The 20,699-nt window shown below is 38.0% G+C and overlaps 1 protein-coding gene across 4 annotated transcripts in view; it reads left to right on the top strand.

Moving 5' to 3' along the window:
* Positions 1-20,124, top strand: part of traf2b (Tnf receptor-associated factor 2b) — a 31,936-nt gene extending 11,812 nt beyond the window's left edge. For 3 of the 4 annotated variants that reach the window (XM_026921654.3, XM_026921650.3, XM_026921651.3), the window contains exons 2-11: positions 5,034-5,245; positions 7,759-7,837; positions 8,046-8,144; positions 12,004-12,165; positions 12,551-12,625; positions 12,910-12,984; positions 13,793-14,128; positions 15,054-15,231; positions 15,931-16,079; positions 17,381-20,124. In XM_026921654.3, coding sequence (XP_026777455.1) covers positions 5,034-5,245; positions 7,759-7,837; positions 8,046-8,144; positions 12,004-12,165; positions 12,551-12,625; positions 12,910-12,984; positions 13,793-14,128; positions 15,054-15,231; positions 15,931-16,079; positions 17,381-17,599 — 1,584 coding nt within the window. In that variant the 3' untranslated portion in view covers positions 17,600-20,124. Of the gene's footprint in view, positions 1-4,810; positions 4,894-5,033; positions 5,246-7,758; positions 7,838-8,045; positions 8,145-12,003; positions 12,166-12,550; positions 12,626-12,909; positions 12,985-13,792; positions 14,129-15,053; positions 15,232-15,930; positions 16,080-17,380 lie in introns of all 4 variants that reach the window. The other variant, XM_026921652.3, reaches the window with a different exon arrangement.
* The last annotated feature ends 575 nt before the right edge of the window (positions 20,125-20,699 follow it).

The raw sequence follows: 20,699 nt of genomic DNA, 5'->3' as shown, positions 1-20,699 counted from the left end.
TAGCTAGTGAAAAGAAGCAGGCTAGCAGTTTCTAGCAGTGAAAACTTTTTGAATTTGAAGATCAGGGTAAATTTAACTTTTGTCTTCTGGGAAATATGTAACTATCTTCTGTAGCTTCTGAAGGGCAGTACTAAATGAAAAAATATGATATTTAAACAAAATAAGAAAAATGTACAATCTCCAGTCTGTTCAGAAGTTTTCACACATGGTTTTTCCTTTTGGAGCATCAGTGAGTGTTTGAACCTTCTGTAATAGTTGCATATGAGTCCCTCAGTTGTCCTCAGTGTGAAAAGATGGATCTCAAAATCATACAGTCATTGTTGGAAAGGGTTCAAATACACAAAAATGCTGGAAAACCAAAGAATTTGTGGGACCTGAAGGATTTTTCTGAAGAACAGCAGGCAGTTTAACTGTTCAGGACAAACAAGGGACTCAAGTGGATGTAAACTTTTGAATGGGGTCATTTTTATAAATTCAACTATTATTTTCTCTTGTGGACTATATGTAAACATCTTTTATGTGAAATATCTTATTCAGGTCAGCACTAAATAAACAATAACATGCATTTTGTATGATCCCTCTACTGTTTGCACTTCTGGTAGATTTCATTGCTGAGTACCTGTACTGTACAATGAAAATAATGTATCTATCTATCTATCTATCTATCTATCTATCTATAAAAATGTAAAGCTAACATAGACTGAATTAAAAAGTAGCTAAGCTTTATTAAATTACCTAGCAACTGCCCCACTTTTCACAGCAAGAACAAACTGACACTGTTTTCTCATCACATCCTGTATCATGGTTTACTTTGACAACTGATCATCTTACAACTTCAAATAAGGGTGATGCTCAGTCATCCTTACCACAACAGTGACAATGCAAATATCAAATATTTGTTAGGGATGTTTATTAATCCATGTTCATTGCATAGGGTGTACATCACTTTGTTTACCAAAAAAGTATACTTGTATATGTTGATCTTGTGTCGTAAAGTCGTAATGCAGCTCTACTTGGTTGTTTTCGTAGGTTCGGTCATACTGCTAGGCAACCATTTGTTTAATTAGAATTCTCTGGGTTTCCTAACAATGTTTACCATAAAATATACACTGTTGGTGGCTGTGGGCAACGTCAACAATGACCAAACAAAACGAAATGTAGAATAAAAAGGGTTAAGAACATTTAAACGGTTAAAAATTGACTTGTCATATTGCCTATAAAGTGTATGAAGAAATGCACATTAGTTGAAATAAGCCTTATTCTAGTTATTCCTGAAACTTTAGCAGTGTTTAAAAAGTTTTTACTTTTCAGAAAATAAAAGGTTCTATTGAACAAATGTACAACCAGCATTCATTTGACATCACCACTAGCAAAAGCACATAAGTCATTCATGGTAATTAAGACACTGAGTTTAGTAAATTAAAAAAAAAAACACTTCGGGCTATTTTTAATTAAAAATACCACACCATACAATTCATGAAGTGCTGACTTGGTGCATCAATGGCTTGTATGTCAACTGCTTGCAAAGGATTGTGGGAGGTCCAGAGAACAGTGGCTGGTGACTACAGAAAATTATACATCCACTCATGTATGTTAAGTCCTGACACCACAGCCCAATAAAGCTGCAAGTCATAAATTGCACTACTGTTTTTATCCTTACACAGACCCGGCAGAAGTTTTGTTCTCAGGCTTCACATATATTGCGGCTGAATTCTCGTGTGGTTTGTGACCTGGACCAGGCTTAGTGAAACCGCAGGCAGGAAAATGCCTCCCTAATGAGTTCCAATATGACTAATAATGCACACACCACATAATGTATTCATATGGGAACATATCAGTAATGCTCAGAGATTAGGAGGGACTCTTCTAGTGCATGCTGAGACGTTAGGCACGTTTAGGGTTGTTTACGTAGCAGCGTGAGATTGTAACCTTTGTCAGAAGTAGGTGATTCCATTTCAGTGTGGATTTTAATATACGAATATTAGGTATGGAATGCGATGCAAAGTTTGATGATGTGCATCATGGTTAATTATGCATCTAATGCAGTTGTATTGTTTGAACACCAGAGGTCCCAATCTGCGTTAAAATATAGTGAGGGTGCGCTGGGCCCGATAGCTCCGTATCACAACGGCCAACACGCATTGTACGTTATAAGGTTACGCAGCCCCGTTATAACAGTTAAAATGAGTTCTTCAGTAGCTTTCAAATTACACCAGCTTCACACTACTGTGATCTACGGTGCACGAGAAACAGGACACGGAAGTCGGCCATTTTAGCCAACTTTGGAGCTCTATTTCCCATTAAAATGACACCTCAGATACTGCTACGGAGCACTTTATGTTTCAGTCGATCATTTCCTCCAGGTCAGAGACTTTGTTTATTCAATCGAATTTTTGGGAGAATTTATAAAAGTATTCCTGTAGTACGGCTCTCAATATTAAATCTCTGTTCATAGCAATGTTTTGTTTTATTTAGTTTCATGCAATCAAAAATGCACGTTCTTTTGCATTGTTTATGATTCGGAATTAAAAAAGGTCTTTTTAGTCATCATTTTTCCATATTCCCCTAACAACTATGATTGGCAACAATTTAAAACTGAGAGCAAGTTAATACTGTAGGTAAAACTGTATGTCATTCAGAAATGTTATTTTATTATTATTTATAATATGTTATGCACGATTTTTTTTTAAGCTAAACATAGTTGACTGAAATGTTAATGAGTTTGGTTAAAGTTAAGTTGGTCAGCATTTCAAAAATGCCCTGGATGTATAGATTTGGGGAAAGAAATGAAATAAAAATATCATTTACAGTTTCAAAGAAAAGGTTGTTTTATGCTGGTTTCAAAATAATGAGATGACAGCATGGAATAAAACATTTGCGATTCCATTTATGTGCAGCTTTAACTGCAGATAGCTCATAGCAGCTAGATAAATATAGATAAAGATAACAAAATATGTACAATTGCACTTCTGTTTTTTTCCAACCGTAGGTTCCACACGCATCTCAAAATACAGAGCTGATATACAGTATATTGTGTGGGATACAGTATATTGTGTGGGTGTTTATTAATTTTCGGTAACAGCAGCTCTGACAGTAGTTCCGTAGTTCCAGTAATTCAAATCACGGGTGTATATTAATGCGCTTGTTCTAATACGTTATTGTTTCTATAGTAACAAATCGCACACGTTTCTCTGCATAACGTAAGGTGAAAAGTAAAAAAGATTAAACAAATATGTTAACAGCCTTCCATGGCTGGGACTCCAAATGAGCAAACTTGGTCGTGCTGTCTGGGAGGGAAGGATGGCGTAATCTCTCTCCGTATCAATCACAGCGACACTAGCCAATCGCAGGCATCTATCAGATCATGTATGCGGAAGAGGGCGGATAGAGTATTCCTCCAAGGGTGTTCCGCTGCCCTGTGACACAGCTTGAGCAGCAGTATGAAAAGAAGCGTTTGGCTAGCTCCACATGTTTCGGAGGAAGCACGTGTTAGCCTTTCCCTTCCCCAGTTGGTAGCTCTCGAATGATAGCGGAGAGCTGGACGGTGATTGGCAATTGGCCAAGATAAAATGAGAAAAAAACAATAAACGTGTCATTTATTTAACAAAAAAAATCATTGGTATAGGAAAGCTTTCTCTAAGAATATGTTTTGTAGCATTTTTGGAAGGAGTCTCCAGTGTCAGATCTTTTTAACAGTAGAGCTATTCCTTTCATTTTACGCCACTGTAAGCTCTACGGACTAACCATTTTGCGATTTCTCTGTAACAAGCCGCATTTTTATTATTATTTTTTATTTATTTATTTATTTATTTATTTTTTTTTTTCTTCAAATACTTAAAGAGAAAGTTTATAGCTATTATAAAAGAAGTGATTACAGGAGCTAGCTAAATTCATTTAAGTTCCCTAACAATAAATGTTACTATAAATGAACATATAAAATGTACAACGTGTCATTCTTCAATTACATTTTTAAAATGTATTATTGGCAAATTGTTGTGGTTTTTAAAAGATATAATTAATGAAACACTTCAGGACCCAGTAACTCTGATTCACACCACCCCGTTGTTAAAAATTTTCAGATAATAGCACACCCTGTCCTGTTCCTTTCCTTACGTATCACTTCTGCTACAATAACCATGGCTTTTCGTTTCACTAATAGCAGAAGTGCAAGCGAGAGACAAGATGTTTCCTTATCACTTCTCAACCAAAAAAAACATTTCCTAGGCTGCTCTCTTAGGGGCTTTACCTGCAGTTCAGTGAAGTAGGACGGTCTGCATTTAGCAGATGTTTGGCTGGTGTTCAGTAATGTTTTATGTGCTATTGTCAGTATTGTTTTAAATTTTCCGTATTTTCAGTATTGTTTTATGTGCTATTGTCGACCTGTGTGACCTCACCTGGCGGTTTTCCAGTTGGGGGAAACCCTTATGAAAATACGGTTTTGAACCATTACCAGATCACATGAGTTTTGAAAAGCCTTGGAGGCCTGAGGGTATGAATTTTCCCAGAAGGCATCGTAATCTGATGTGTTTCCTTCTCAGGACACACAAATAAAGTAGATTTTAATTATTTACAGAAACAATAAAACACTTAGCATTTGGAAAAGTTACATTTGGTTTGCTGAGTTTTAATTTTAATGTTGTCATCTATTCCATCTTTAGCTAGTCAGCACGCTAGCTAATTTTCACACTAGCTAGTTAGCAAACCAACTGGTTAGCTTGCTGTTTACGATGGCCATACACAGTTCAAAATGAATCTAGAGTCCATGGAAATCTCATGTTGCTATAAAATTTGTTCCCTTGTGCACTTCCAGGTTCTCAAGGGAACTCGATGAGGGCATGTGTTTCCAGCAATAGCACCACCACTGGGAAAAAAAACTATTGGGCATCTTTAAAGGCACTTTAATTCTCATTATTTGGCTTTTTCTGAGATTTTTTTTCTTTTTAAGGGAAATTCTCCTATTTCTCAATTTTGTATGCAGAAATAAGTAAGGAAATCCACTTAATTTTTTTGTTCCTGCTTTCTGTTTCTCAAAGATGATCAGCATCGAGGGTAAATGGAAGGGAATGGCGCGTCCATCTTTGCCCTCCTCGATGGACTCCACTTTACCAGGAATATCTCGGCAGGTCTTGTCCGTGTCCATGGAACCTAAATATCAGTGCCAGAAGTGCAAAGAGGTTCTGAGGAAGCCTTTCCAGGCACAGTGTGGACATCGCTTCTGCGTGTACTGTTTTAAACAACTCACCAGGTAACCGAGGCGCTCCCATTTCCCATCCACATTTCCACTACCCGCTTGGAAAAAAATCTTCCCACCCTTGGGTTGATACCGAACTTGTCATGACTGTGTTTTTTTTTTTTGATGAACTGTAACCTTGGACCCTTCCCATTACAGAGAAGTGGAAGCACACTGATAGGAACTGGTTTATTGCTTTTGTTTGCTGATGGTTGTTGCAATGAATTGAAACTGAGTACAAATGCAGCTGTCAAGAACTGGAATATTTCAGGGCCAACTTTAACTTCTGTTTCTGTATAACTTCTGCTTTACTCAATGCATTAATCTATGCATTTCAATGCAAGTTTAAATACTTTGGTTAGAGTGTTTCCCAGGTTTTTTTTTTTTTGGTCTCTTATGGTGATGTCTTTAAGGCTACTATTTTTGTGATCATGGTGCAAGCAGAAATATATAAAACATAAGGTTATATTATTTTATAATTTTCAGAAACATCGGCACAAGCAATAATCTGACGAGGTGCGGTGCGAATATAAAAAAAAAAAGGGCGAGGATAAAATGATCCTCAAATTCCCTCAAAAGTCATTCAGTAGCGTAGTCATTTTTATAATAGGATATAATTTGAATTCATGTTTGTCTTGTCATAATATTTTCGTAATACTTGTATGTGTTGACTCACGTATGAGCCTTTAGGACAGAGCGCTTTTCTTGGAAAATTCCTCATTTCTGTGATGGCAATATATTTTGTAATTTATACAAAATACATTGTAGACATTCTACATCCATGGCCAAGTTTTGTCAGTGACATAAATTTTGTGTTTTGCAAAGTTTGCTGCTTCAGTTGTGGTGTTGATTCACATTGTTTCTAGATTATTTTGCAGAGTGTTCAGATGCATTTTAAATAATTGCAGAAAGCTTCGTTGGCCACAAAAACGAACTTTATCACAAAAACCCAAATTTCACTGGTTTTTGGTCCTGGCACAAAATGAAATGAGAAAAATATAATTTCACTAATGATATCTCAAGCGCCAAGACTGTTTCCTCTTGAGGAGTCAGCTACAGGATTGTGTCACCACCAGTGCAGAGCTTGCTCAGTATCGGCAGCAGGTGGGTGTGAGTACATGTGCACGCACAGTGAGGCGAAGACTTCTGGACAACAGCATGGTGTCAAGAAGGGCAGCAAAGAAGCCACTTCTCTCCGAGAAAACCGTCTAGGACAGACTGAAATTCTGGAGGAAGTAAAAGGATTGGACAGCAGAAGACTGGTTCAAAGTTATTTTCTCTGATGAAGCCCCCTTCCGACTGTTTGGGACATCTGGAAAATAGATTGTCCGGAGAAGAAAAGGTGAATTCTACCATGAGTCCTGTGTTGTGCCAGCAGTGATGCACCCTGAAAGCATCCGTGTGTGGGGTTGCTTTTCATCCAAGGGAGTGGGCTCTCTCCTAATGCTGCCCAAAAACACTGCCGTGAATAAGGAATGGTATCAAAACGTCCTGCAAGTGCAACTTCTTCCAACAATCCAGGACTAATTTGGTGATGATCCGTGCATTTTCCAGCAGGATGGAGCACCATGTCACAAGGCAAGAGTGATAATGAAGTGGCTCCGAGATCATAACATTGAAATTTTGGATCTGTGGCCAGGCAACTCCCTGGACCTTAATCCCATAGAGAACCTGTGGTCAGTCCTCAGAAAGCAGGAGGACAAGCAGAAGCCCACAAACTGTCATCAACTCCGAACACTAATAAGGCAAGAATGGATCGCCATCAGTCAGGATTTGGCCCAGAAGCTGATATCCAGCATGCCAGAGCGAATCGCAGAGGTTATGAAGAAGAAGGGTCAACACTGTAAATATTGACTCTTTGCATATATTGAATGTTTTTGCCAATAAAATCCTTTAAAACTTCTGAAATTCTTATAATTGTTTTTCAGTATACCATAGAAACATGTTAAAAAAAAAATAAAAAAAATCCACAAATACTGAAGCAGCAAACTTTGCAAAACACAACATTTATCTCACTGCCAAAACTTTTGGCCATGGCTATATTGATTTTCTTAATTTTTATTTTATTTGATTAAATATTTTAGTTTGAAGTTGGGTGATGTAGCCTACAAAAATATATGCGTGATGAAGTCAATTATGTCATGCACCAAAACAGGTGTACATGGGCGGTACCACAAGCTGACTTCTGAAGAAAAATTGGGTTGGGAAAACACCACTGCATGCAGCGCCTCTGAGGAACTAGGTTAATAACGCACTAACTGCTGATTACTTCTGAAGACCAAAATACTGAGCGACAACAGGAAAACGATTTACGCTGTTCCAAATTAGCACCGCACCAGTGTCACACATGGCAAAATCTGCATGTGCATGCACTAAAACCAAGCCATAAATGTTATCGGAGAATTACCTGTGTATTAACTGTGTATTTGGTACCATTTAAGACGTGAATCTTTGCGATCAGACTCTCTTCCGTGGCACTCTTTGCATGATTCAGAGCAGTTTAAATGCTTCTCTTTTCTCACTCCCAGCTCTGGCCCCATCCCATGTGAAGCCTGCCGTGATGAGGGAATATTCGAAGAAGAGCACTCGATACTCAACTTTGCTGTGGTGAGTGTATTCTGTGAATGATTCCTTCTCCTTGAATGATGAAAAGCTTTCTGTTTCCCTATTATACCATGAAATTCCCTGACTCTGACTGCATTTCATTGAAATGAGAAATCAGGAAATGTCCATACTTGCACGCACAAAGTAAATGAGACTTTTATCAGTGCCAGGAAGTGCAATTCATATCAGTTTTTTTTTTTCTTCCCTGTAGGCTTTTCCAGACAATGCGGCGCGAAGAGAAATCGATGGTTTGCCTGCAAAATGCCCGAACGAGGGCTGTACCTGGTCAGGAACTTTGAAAGATTATGAGGTAAATACAGTGAAAAATTCTCTCTCCTTTGCTTAAAGGGTTATGAACTCAAACGAAAGGTTGAAGTATAGAGTTGAAAATTGTGGTCTTTGAGTCATAATTGTAGACTGTGTGGAAAAATAGAAACCCTTCTCTGAAAATACTGGTTCTTCCATCTAATCTGTGTTATTGTGGCTTATAAAAGCACATGGAGGATGGGAAGCGGTATGTTGGCTTGTGGGGGAGAGTGGAAAGTACCGAACTGTCTGCTTTACAGCATGGTGGAAAGTCCCTTCCCCCACAAACACACTCACACACTCACACACACACACACAGCAGCTAGTTCAAATTTCTTGATGACTAACCAGAGTAGATTCTTTACTAACTACACACGGTTCACCAGTGGATTTAGTGTTGTTCTTGTGGCTAAAGCTAAAAGAAATAAGCCAGGTTAAGCCTTGAGAGTAAATAAAGAGACAAAACTAGGACAAGGATGTTTTGTGTTGCCCACAAACATGCTTATGAGGAGATATGAGCGTCACATGTAATGACAAACCTGCCTTACAGGAATGACTTTGCGTCTGCTTATTCAAGATTGATGGTAAATGAATCATTCTGAGTTCATACAGAGAAACATGCCAGAACAAATCCAGCAGCTATGGTGTGGTTTTATTCTTTTATATAAAGATTAACACATGTCTGACTGCATGACTAACTGCATGACTAGCTTGACCAAAGAGAAGTGGTGTTATTGACTCATTTCTTTTTTTTCGTATTTTACAAAGCCCTTCCTGTTTCACACGTTGATCAGATAGCTATGTACTGAGCAACCCTTTATTCATCAGTAGTCTATTGATAAGCATTAACTTTCCAATTACATCAAAGGTTAACAGTAAGACTGTGTACTTTCCTACAGCCATAAGCTAGCTAAGCTCTGTGTCCAGCACTACGCCCTGTGAGCCACTGTGTGGGCTCAGTCGAATTTGCTTAGGCTGGGTTTAACGTATCTGAACTTTTGAATATGGAAATTCTTTTTCTTCCTCTTCTTTTCATGCTTGTAGGTGAGCACGACCCAGCATGTACAATACTGCAATGAAATTGCAGAGTGCTCTTTCAACAGAGTTCTTGCAAAGCATGAACCTTTATTCCACATAAACTCACACACACACACACACACACACACACACACACCCATATGAAACACAGGAGATACGTTACATTGTTCTGTATTTTCTACGTCTCTCTTGTGCTGTTTCAGCTGTTCTTAATTAAGTTCATGAAGTTTTGTTGATTCAGGTACTTTTATTTGCAATGCTTTATACGTTAACGGCAAACACAATGAACTTTCATTTGAATGCTGCCCTTCCTGTTTTTTTTTTTTTGGCAGTTGTTCTAAGGAGTAGTTAAACACGCCCAATGATTTGTCATGTAAGCAGATTATCATCTGAGTGTCTATTACGTTTTTCATGAGAAGTTGGCATTATACATTCATTCAAGCCCTCTGTTACTGCAAATCTATAAAATCCCAAATCTCTTCAAATTCTGCATGTAGCAACATTCAACTTAAGGTCGTAACTTGTAATTTCCAACCTAGGACAAACTAAAGAAAACGCTCCCTTCACTCAGAATTCCTACTTGTGTCATGTCAAATCAACATGGCTGCTCATAGAATGAACAGTAAACAAAGTAGCACTTCTTTTCATTAAAATGAGTTATACTGTGTATACCAGTTCATATAGACGTTTGCTTGTTAAATCTATAACACTGACTGTAGAGTTCCCTGTTTAATATTAAATATGTTAAATATAAGTCACTCATCATAGTTAGCTGGCTTGCTTGTTGCTATCAAAAGATGAACATGAAGCTTGAACATGTGGTCAAAAGTGAAGCAGTTCTGTGGTAAGCTGAATGTAGCTAAAGTTGAAACTACATTCTTATCTCATACCGTTTCTTAAAAAGTGCAAGATTACTGAAATCCCAGCAAAGGGGTTGAAACAGCTGACTCATAAACTTTGCAGTGCAGACGGCTGAGAAACTGAAAAGCACTTGCAGATTGCAGATTTCCGGATTTCGCTTGTTAAACCCCGCTAGACTCTTCGTCATGCTTACATGATCTTTTTGGCTCTGGAGGGCTTGTTCAGGGCAGGTTCCCACAGTGATGTAAGGGATAGAGTTGGTTAATAATAATCCAGGAGTTTCTGAGTGCAGGAATTCCTGTACTAAAGCAACCAATCAGATGACCAGCAGTCCACGTTGATTCTTTTGTATACTGCATAGTGTTAGGACCAAGAAGTACATCTTCACTTTGTGGACAACGCTAGTTTTTCTTGTGTTTGGTCTCACTTCCGCATGCATCATGCATTATGTTCTATTATGTTGAACTTCAAACATTTTGCAATATTTTGGACTTCAACTGCAGCACAGCAACAGCAGAAGACAATAGCGAGTAGTGTTAGCAACAAGCTAACCAGCTAACGTTAGTGATAACTTTAACGTTGATGATTGCCTTCTCAAAACTTTAATCAAGTACTGTGTCTGTATAGTAACTGATCTAAAGCCAATACTGCTATAAACTAATTTAAAAGTACAGAAGGGGGACTTTACACTGTTCACAGAGTACGTGGGGACGTTGGTTTGACATCAGTCCGTAAACAGAGTAGGAAGTGGTATTTAACAAATTGACAAGTTGAAACTGCAAGGTGAGAGGGTGTTTTTGGTGGTTTTTACCAGTTGTAGGTGGGGAATTCAAAGAAAGCAGTATAATCTGCACATGAAGAGGTCACTGGACCATTAAAAGCTTGTCATCTTAGAGGTTTGCAGTTTTCTGCAAATTAGTTATGACAGTAACGTAATATGTGTGTCGGTTTGTCCAGTCCTAACTGCAATATATAGGTTTGCTAACAAACTGCCCATAAAACAGTAGTGTTGAAATTTAATTTATCCTGATATTGGTATTATGTTAAAAAAACATAATTATATAATCATATTGCCCAATATAGCCCATGCTTAGATCATAGTAAAGTTTTCAGAGCAATCCTACATCACAGGATGAATATTTCCAGCTCTATTCTGCAGGATGGGAACTAAACACAGAGGAAGTGATGTGCAAAAACAGAAGAATGACCACAGTTTATCTTTTGTCCTGTTGTTTTACAATACTGAAACACAAAATTCCTTTTGGGTTCCTGAGTGGTGCTACAGAAAAGCATTCGCTTTATCATCAAGTTTGAATTCCGACAATGCCACAGACATTCGTGGCTGGAAGTCCTACACAGCATAATCGCAGGTATCTTTGATCTCAAAGATGCGGAAGAGGGCAGACGGTGCTTTCCTCAGAGTGTGTTATTGTGGCTTGTGATGTAGCATGAGGAGCAGCGGTTCAAAAAGATATAGTGTTTGGCTTCACGTGTCCTGAAGGAAGCATGTGCTAGCCCTCATCCTCTGGTTATAGAACCACACTTACCATGTGTTCTGTTATGAAACCGGAAGTACTGGCATAATTGGCTTCGTTTGCACAATATCTGATTGTGTAAGCTAGATTTTTTAATTTCAGTTTACTTATCTGAAAATTAATGTTCACATGAAACATCAGAATGGGAAAAAATGTGATCTCAGTGACTGTAACCGTGGCATTGTTGTTGATGGCAGATGGGCTGGTTTGAGTATTTCAGAAACTGCTGATCTCCTGGGATTTTCATGCACAATGGTCTTTCTATAACAGGATTTCTATACAGAGCATACAACTGTTTAGTTAGGTTACCTATTCAGCTATTTTCATTCGTCATGCTGAACTTTACCAAGCCTGAAATCCTGTGAATAGATAATGGATCTCTCTTAATAAATAGTAATCTCTACTGTTCATCTGGTTGTGCTTCCTCAGGGGCAACACGAAGGCCGATGTGAATTTGAGCGTGTAAAGTGTGATGCGTGCCAAGTCTACATCCTTATTAGCGAGAAAGACCGCCACAATGAGAGAGAGTGTGAAGCAAGAACTCTTAACTGCAAATACTGCAAAGTCTCCTTCAGCTTCAAAGATATTAAGGTGAGCAGCGCACATCAGATGAAGTGAGAAATTATACACACGTTTTTAATTCAAAGTCAATATAAAAACATGAACACACTCCCATGGTGGTACTGACAAAGCGCCGACACTGGAGACTCCTTCATTAAAATGTTGCGTAAATGTCTCCTCACAGAAAACCTCACCGTATTATAACCTTTATCTCTTACGAGCAAAATCTCTTGTAGAATTCTTGGTAATGCAATAAAACCATATCAACAACATGGCTTCCAAGAATGAAGTTTCTCAAGAAAAACGATGCAATAGTTCTTTGGTTCTCTTGACACAAGTATCAGATGACTTAAGGGAGGATTTTTTTTTAATATTTGATGTAATGATTTTTCCCATTCTCTGGTATCCATTTCAGGCGCATGATGAGATTTGCCAAAAATTTCCAATGCAGTGCAAAGACTGTGGCAAAAAGAAGATTCCCAGAGAAAAGGTTAGTATTACTTTCAACTATTAGTTTTGTACTTTTGCAGTTTGCACTTTTGAAACTGTCACATGTTGACACCATGTTGCTCAAGATGATACGTACATGTGCAGGAACAAAATGTTCAGGGCTGTAATCTAATCCAGTTTCTTAAACAAAGCCTGCTTTGTAACTTGATACACCGGTATACTTAACATTTCACCTACGTCCATAACCTTTCCACACCCTTTTGTAGCTTTATTGTTTTTTTTTCTAGACCTCCTGTACACATGTATGTTTTTCTTTCTTTACAGTTTCAAGAGCATAGCAAATCATGTGCGAAATCCAAGTCGGCCTGCCAGTTTAGTGAAATCGGCTGCAGAGCCGTGGTATGTATGTACGCTCATGCATTCACGCAGTTCGTGATAACTTTGCTTAGATAAAACAACAGGAAGTTTGTACCAGAAGATAGTCCAAACACTGTTGTTTCATCTTGTAATCAAATCAGTCAGCTAAATAGCATGCATTTCTGTAATTCTTATGTAATTTTGTATTATTTAAAAACATCTGAGTGATAAGCATGCTCTGGAAAGTACTAGAAGTTTTTTCAGCAGTGTTTGAATTAACACGCTAGTCATAACCGCACTGCATAATTAAATTTAGGAGTGTAGTGCAGATTAGTACTCTCACCCATGAAAAAGTCCCCACCTAATCTTTTATGAACATATGCTATGTTAAAAATATTAAGACTGATGCACATGTTTTGAATATTTTTCTGTGTAAGGATTTCCCCCCATCATTTGGAGAAACATCATCTCAGTACTTTAAAAAAAATAGTCCTTAGGGAAAAACGAGCACATGCTGTACATGTGGATCTCGTGAAATAGTGGTCATTGAAAGGATAGCACCTCTGTGTTATTGTATTTAATGAACAAAAAACTTTGGTGGCCTAATCAGTTTCATATGTAACGAGGAGGAAGTTATTATACAAAATATATACAACATAAGGAAGAGGATGATACGTGTTCATTTGTTAACACTGTCCTTCTCAAATGCAAAAGACCTCAGAAACACATAAGAACTGCTACATGACAGTCGTATAGTGCAGCTCCAGTTCAAGACATAAACATAAAAAGACATTCATGAGGTAAATAAAATAATTACCCACACTTCATCTATCACTGTTTAACACTGCAGGTGGACAACGGAAAACAGCAGGAGCACGAACAGAGCAACGTGATGGAGCACTTGCGTCTCATGCTGGGCGTGCTCTCGTCGGTGCGCATTCGCTCTGACGCAGCCGGAGAGTGGCAGGAGGACTCGGGTCTCGGCCTGTACCGCAGCCCCGAAGATGCCGCGCTTCCAGGCAGCCAGGCCGCCGCGGGAGGCCCCGGCATGCAGCAGAAGATGACCGCGCTGGAGAACATCGTGTGTGTGCTGAACAGAGAGGTGGAGCGCACAGCTCTCACCCTCGAAGCTCTCAGCCGCCAGCACCGGCTCGACCAGGAGAAGATCGAAAACTTATCTAACAAGGTACAGACTTTCCACTGGGACAGACAGGGCCGTACACATGGGACAAATCTAAGACAGCTTTGCTAAGCCGGCTCGTTAAGTTTGACTTTTCTTTTCGTGCAGCTGAGATGATTTTTCCCTCGTGTTCCTCGTGTCTTTTGGCCGCTCCTGACGGGTCTATCTATAGGTAACGACTCGAAACGACATTTAATGAAAATGAGAATTGGTTTAAGTGCTTCAGTACATTTTGGATAGTAACAATGGGCAGGTATTAAAAAAAATCGAAACACCAGCAGGCCCTTTTCAGCGCCATCAACAGATCTAGTGGCTGGCATTCCGTCTACGTGCAGATTCTTTTCTGCTGGAGTTTAAGTTTCCGACATTCGTGACATTCTTAGCAATCCAGCATGTTGATACCAGGCGCTTTCATGATCGGCAGAAGAGCCAGCGCTGTCTCTGCCAAACTTTTCTTCACCCCTCTTCTTCATCCTTAACAGGTGTTTCTATTTTTTTGTTATTGTTGCTGTATTGCATGTTCTCTGCAAAAGAATATTATTTCCACTATTCTAAACAGTTAAAAAAAAACAAGTATATAAGAGGATTTAAAAAATAATTAAACCATATCAAGTGTTAACCCTGGTTCAGTAAGACTTGAACATATTACCCACTTTATGTGTTAAAGAGCAATGCTGTATAAATCCATACATATTAAAATTACTCTTTACAGATAAATGAGCAATTTTGCAAAGAATAATGCAAAATTCTGGACAGCAGTACTCTTAGAAAAAAGGTTTCATCTAGCACCCTAAAGGGTTCTTCTGTTTGTTTCCTTCACTCTTTTAGGTAGCTAAGAACCCTTTAGGGAAACCTTTTGTCTAAGAATGTATGTATTGTAGTCAGACTTTCAGGCTCATTTTGCCTTTTCTGTGTGTGTAACGTTGTGCAGGTGCGTCAGTTGGAGCGAACGTTAAACATGCGAGATCTACAGCTGGTCGAATCAGAGCAGAACTTACGAGAGCTGCAGTTTTGCACTTATGACGGAGTGTTCATTTGGAAAATTTCGGATTTCTCACGCCGCAGACAAGATGCGCTGGCTGGTCGAGCGCCCGCCATGTTCTCACCAGGTACATGCTTCATTTTTTTAATTGACCACTCGCAAAAACAGAAGCAGCTATGATTTGCTAAACTGTTTGCATTTTATTCATTGTTTTTCACACCTTTATATCCTTCAAGTTTAGCTGTTACTTTTACTTTTGTTTTAAGTGCAATGTAAATTACCTGTCATTCTCAACTTTCCCTTTCCAAATGTCTTCAAATGTCCACATGATGTCTTGGCCTGAAGAGCTTCATTGCCCTGCTTCTGCAGTTATTTGAAAATGCCTGGAAAAGTTCCTAATGAACTCATTTAGTCCCCACAATACGAACCATAATGGAAAAAAACAGTGTTTGATTTCAGGGGCTGCTTTCTTTTGGGTCATGTCAAGCAGGGAGCGTTCAGATTGAATGTGAATAAAATTTACATGGCAAAAAAGCCAATTTACTTAAACGAACGTGAGAAGTGAATAAGGAATTTGCTTCTAATTTCACTTTAGGCCACATTGATTTTAACTTTGTGAACCTTAGAACTTTGAAAATGGGATAGCAGACCACGGCATCTTATTTCTGTGGAAACTAATAATATTAATAATAATGAAAGAAATATATATACAAACTGTGTGCCGTCTCTTGTAGTGTCCTGCAGGATCTCTGTCTGGATGCAGAGTATTTCTTTAATCATTTACTAACTCACTCTGTGTCTGTGTGTGTGTGTGTGTGTGTTCCAGCGTTCTACTCCAGTAAGTACGGCTATAAGATGTGTTTGAGGCTGTACTTGAACGGCGATGGTTCGGGCAGAGGCACTCACCTCTCCCTGTTCTTCGTGGTGATGAGAGGGAAATACGACGCTCTGCTCAAGTGGCCCTTCAGCCAGAAGGTGAGCGCGTGTTCTTCGCCTTTCCCCTGCTTTCTGACTGTTCTCACCTTTCTTTCTCTCCTTTCTGACTGCTCTCGCCTTTCTTTCACTCTGCTTTCTGACTGTTCTCACCTTTCATTCACTCGACCTTCTCCCTCGTCACTTTCACTCCCTCGCTCGGAGCAGACACAAACTGCTCCTACTCGATTCTCACTCAATTATCCTCAATTATAATTTTCTACATTCTGATCTTTTAAAATGAGTTATTAACTATACTGACTGAATCATCAACGGCTATAATCAGTAATTACTGTCATGTTGTTAGAGCTATTTTGAATTTTTCCTTTTTTGTGGTTGAGTTATGGGATAATGTAGCAGATCGTTGCCCATTTAATTGGCTTATGGCTACGGCGTGAACTTGCTAGTTTAGAAATTAATTTTATTTTTATTTTATTAAAGCCGAGAGCATAAAAGATGTTCCCAGCCCTGGTTAAAACAGTCAAATGGAGTGCCTATAACATGCACACACTTGTAGGTAACTAAGTAGAGGTGTGTGTGTTTTTTATTTATTTACTTTTTTTAAGGAATAATTTCTCCATGAATCTTTTACTGTTCATACATGTTTATAGCACATCGCATAATCTAAGGCTAATAATAAATGGGTTAAAAAATGTTGTTATTTAACAAAGCAAGTCTTCTGTGAGGAGACTTTTACTTAGCATTGATGGAAGGAGTCTCCAGTGTCAGTGCTTTGTAAAACTGTCGGACAAACAACTGTGTGCGCTCTGGTTTCCAGTAACAGGCAGCGATTTTTAAATTTTTTTTGTGTGTGTGTGTGTTAAGTTTGAGAGAGAGAAAAAGAGACGTTGCTGAGGATAGAGTTTATCTCTTCTATAACATAAGTGATAAGAGGCACTAATTATCACTGTTTGGGCATTCCCACAACATTAAATGTAACTATAAAAAACACTTCCTGATGTGCATCACATGATCCGGTTTCCCATAATTGTTTTATAAATGTTTTATTTTGTACTTATTTCAGAAATAGGTTGCTCCTCTGTGCTGGCAAAAGAACTTTTCCACTTTGCTGCGTGATGTTTTCTATTACTTTTCGCCTTACGAGCATTTATTCCTACTAGGTACAATTACGTAAACTACTCTTAGATGACAGTGCTAAAATATGCACTGGTTAAATAGATGCTCTTACATACACTGTGCACTCGCCAGATAAACAAAAAAAGAACAAGAACTTGAGATTTTACAAAATATAAATTGTGCTATTAAGGCCACTTCTACATATTCCACCATTTTCTTTCTCTCAGGTAACTCTGATGCTTTTGGACCAGAATAACCGGGAGCACATCATCGATGCTTTCAGACCTGACATCAGCTCCACGTCTTTCCAAAGACCCATCAGTGAGATGAACATCGCCAGCGGCTGCCCGCTCTTCTGCCCCCTGGCCAAGCTGGCAGGGAAGAGCTCCTATGTCAGAGATGACACAATTTTTATTAAAGCGATTGTAGATCTCACTGGGCTTTAAAGTAAAAAAATCTATGGGTATAAAATTTAGAACCCATCAGAAGTTCATTTTGAGCTCTGGAAGTCCAGGATACAACCCTGATTATAGTCCATCTATAATAATCAAGTACTGCTTTAAGGCTCTTTCTTCCAACTTATGTTATATATCTAGGTTCTCTAGTCTATCTAAAGCACAACACAGATCTGATAATTATATATCAGAAAATTATATCAGATCAGTCTGTGAAAGGCTGATTTGATGTAATTGGTCATATTTATATAATTTTTTTATATATACACACTATATTAAGCATACGTGCTGGTATATAGTTTAAAATAAGTTAATACAGCTAGCTATATTGCTACTAATATAAGTATACAACTATGTATATGATATCTAATTATGTATAATAATATATTATCAAGTGTAGTGCAAGACAACAAAAAAAAAAATTGCACTGTAGAAAAATGACCATGTAACTACAGGGTGTCTGTTAAGTCAGGAACCAATGAGAGTAAAACTACATGTAATTCAGTTTTGTTTTTTTTCCCAGTAGTTGTTATTTACAACATATGCTTTACATTTTCAGTCACTATACCATGTTTTTACAGGTTTCGCTCAACATATTCTCATTGGTTCCTCACTTTTCAGACACCCTCTATACATATACAAATAAAAAAAAAAAAGAAAGAAAAAAAAAAAAAAGACAAGAAAGAAAAGGCAGAGTAGAACTAGAATGTAAATCTAAATATGATCGTTTTTCAGCATGTAGTATGAAAGAGAAATGATATGATGCTTTTTACCAAATCTAGCGTGTTGGAAATCCAGTATGCCGTGTTTTCTCACCTTATTTTGTGCTTTTGTTATGTTCAAAAGTGCTTTCGTTTAATACAAGCTTGGGCGTTGCATGTCTGCACAATTATTTGAGCTGCAGAAATGTAATAGTCTCCCAAACCTGTAGAAAACGAACCTGCATGTTTACTAACATCTGGCTGTATTTTTTCATAATTAAAGTGCATGCGGTGTGGGAATTTACGCTGATTAAGCAGGGGGAACTTAAACTCATCAGACTGAGAAGTAAAGGTGACACACAATGTAGCCTAATTTAACGCAACTTTTAGGTAATGTTTATAGAATAAAATATAAATGCTATAAGCAAGACAAGTTTATACAGTACTGTGCAAAAGTCTTAAGCTCCCTATTTTTTTTAGTACAAACTTTGTTATAGATTTTTATTTTATGACTTCTACAAAAACTTTTTAGATTTCCAAACATTAGTTTTCCAGCACAAAATTAACTTTTACAGAAAAATGTTTGTACGTCAGTAAAGAAAGCAGTATATTACATAAGAGACACTTTTCAGAACACAATGAAGGCTGCTGGGTTTTGCTGTAAAAATAAGAAGCGAGTCGACAGTCCAAGCCTCCAGAAGAACTGTGGCTGCTTCTGCAAGTTGCTCAGTAAAACTTACACTGCACCGGAGACTACTATTTTTTATTTTTTTTAAAGCGAAGGATCGTCACACCAAATATTGACTTTGTTTCATTTATTACTGTTTACTGCTCTGTATAGTATTTTTTTTAAATGTAGAAACATTTGAAGGCATCTTTGTTCTACAGCATTTCTTTGCATGTGCCTAAGACTTTTGAACAGTACTGTATATTTGTCTTTATTTTACACAGTCTTACTTCTCACTTATTACTTTACTTGTAACTAAAAAAAAATGTATTTTATTTTTTTATTTTTCAATGTCCATTATCTCTGATACGTAGTATTCTGCAGCTGTAGTGAACTTGAGAACGCTTGGTAACTTTTAAGGGCACAATAAATGATATGTAAATTATTGCACAAAACGGGTCAAACATTGGAATATACATATACGATATATGATTATACAGCACACTGTAGCTCACAAGATACTTATCGGGCATGTAGTGCTGGCTGTAATGTGTTGCTCAGCATCAAAAGAAAACGCCATTGCAGAAAGAAACAACTTAAACTTGTATAGAATGTTTAATAATTCTTTAGTTATTGCTATTAATATGAAAAGAATGTATTTCTGAGTTAAGAGGAAAATAAGTAACGAGACATTATTGGTGCATATTATGGCCTGTAGCATTAAATGTAACACATCAGGAAATGGGGCAGTGGTGACTCAATGGAGCAGAGGGGGTTAAGGATTACTGACCAGAAGATTGGGATTCAAGCCCCAGCACCGCCAGCCTGCCACTGCCGGGCCCTTGAGCAAGGCTCTTAACCCTCTCTGCTCCGGGGGCACTGTATCATGGCTTACCCTGCGTTCTGACCCCAGCGTCTTCACGAGGCAAGAAAACAATTTCACTGTGCTGTAATGTTTGTGACAAATAGAGACTGTTCTAAAAATAAGAAAGATTGTTGTCTTATCTCCGTAATGCCCATTCTTTCGTTGCTTCCTGTCAAACAACACTCACTGGATCTCAGTGATGTCCTGCTAACACTGCCACTTGATGGATTGTGAAGTAATTTTCTGGTTTTCTTCTTAATAAAGATGCAACCATGCAAAAAAACTTGGAGAAAAGGAATAGTTTTATTGAAGCTTTATGTACATACTGTACATAGGTGTTGTCCCTTCAAGGTTCACTCCTCACCTGCCTACATATTAAAAAAAACCCTTTTCCAAAACATCTTACGTAGGCTTTTAAATAAAGGTCAGTACAAAGTTCAAGCTGTCTCCTATACTCTGGCAAACACATTCCTGTTCGCCGTATACGCCCAGGGAGGAGGATTTCATTAGCGCATGAACCTTGAGAAATGTTTAACATGCTCTAGTATAAATTCCATATCAAAGGGTAACAAGAACTATACTGAAAAATCATAATTATTCTTCACTGGAATGATTTCACCCTGGCCATGTGAAAAGTCCTTGCATTTTGATAGTCAGGCACATGAACTGAAAGAGTTAGTTTTGACTTCAGGTTGTCTTTAACTAATTGTTAGGTTATAACAAGCATATTAGTGTCTGTATACATCATTGCCCTGCAAGTATATAAACTATACTGAATCCTGAGATATGTAGTTCTCATTCATGTTTGTATTAAAACTTCTGTTGCTATCTTGACTCTAGTCTGGTGTTCTAATTATT

This window comes from Pangasianodon hypophthalmus, chromosome 27, assembly GCF_027358585.1.
Source record: "Pangasianodon hypophthalmus isolate fPanHyp1 chromosome 27, fPanHyp1.pri, whole genome shotgun sequence".
NCBI classification, from domain to species: Eukaryota; Metazoa; Chordata; class Actinopteri; order Siluriformes; family Pangasiidae; genus Pangasianodon; species Pangasianodon hypophthalmus.
This window is presented reverse-complemented; position numbering and strand designations above follow the sequence as displayed.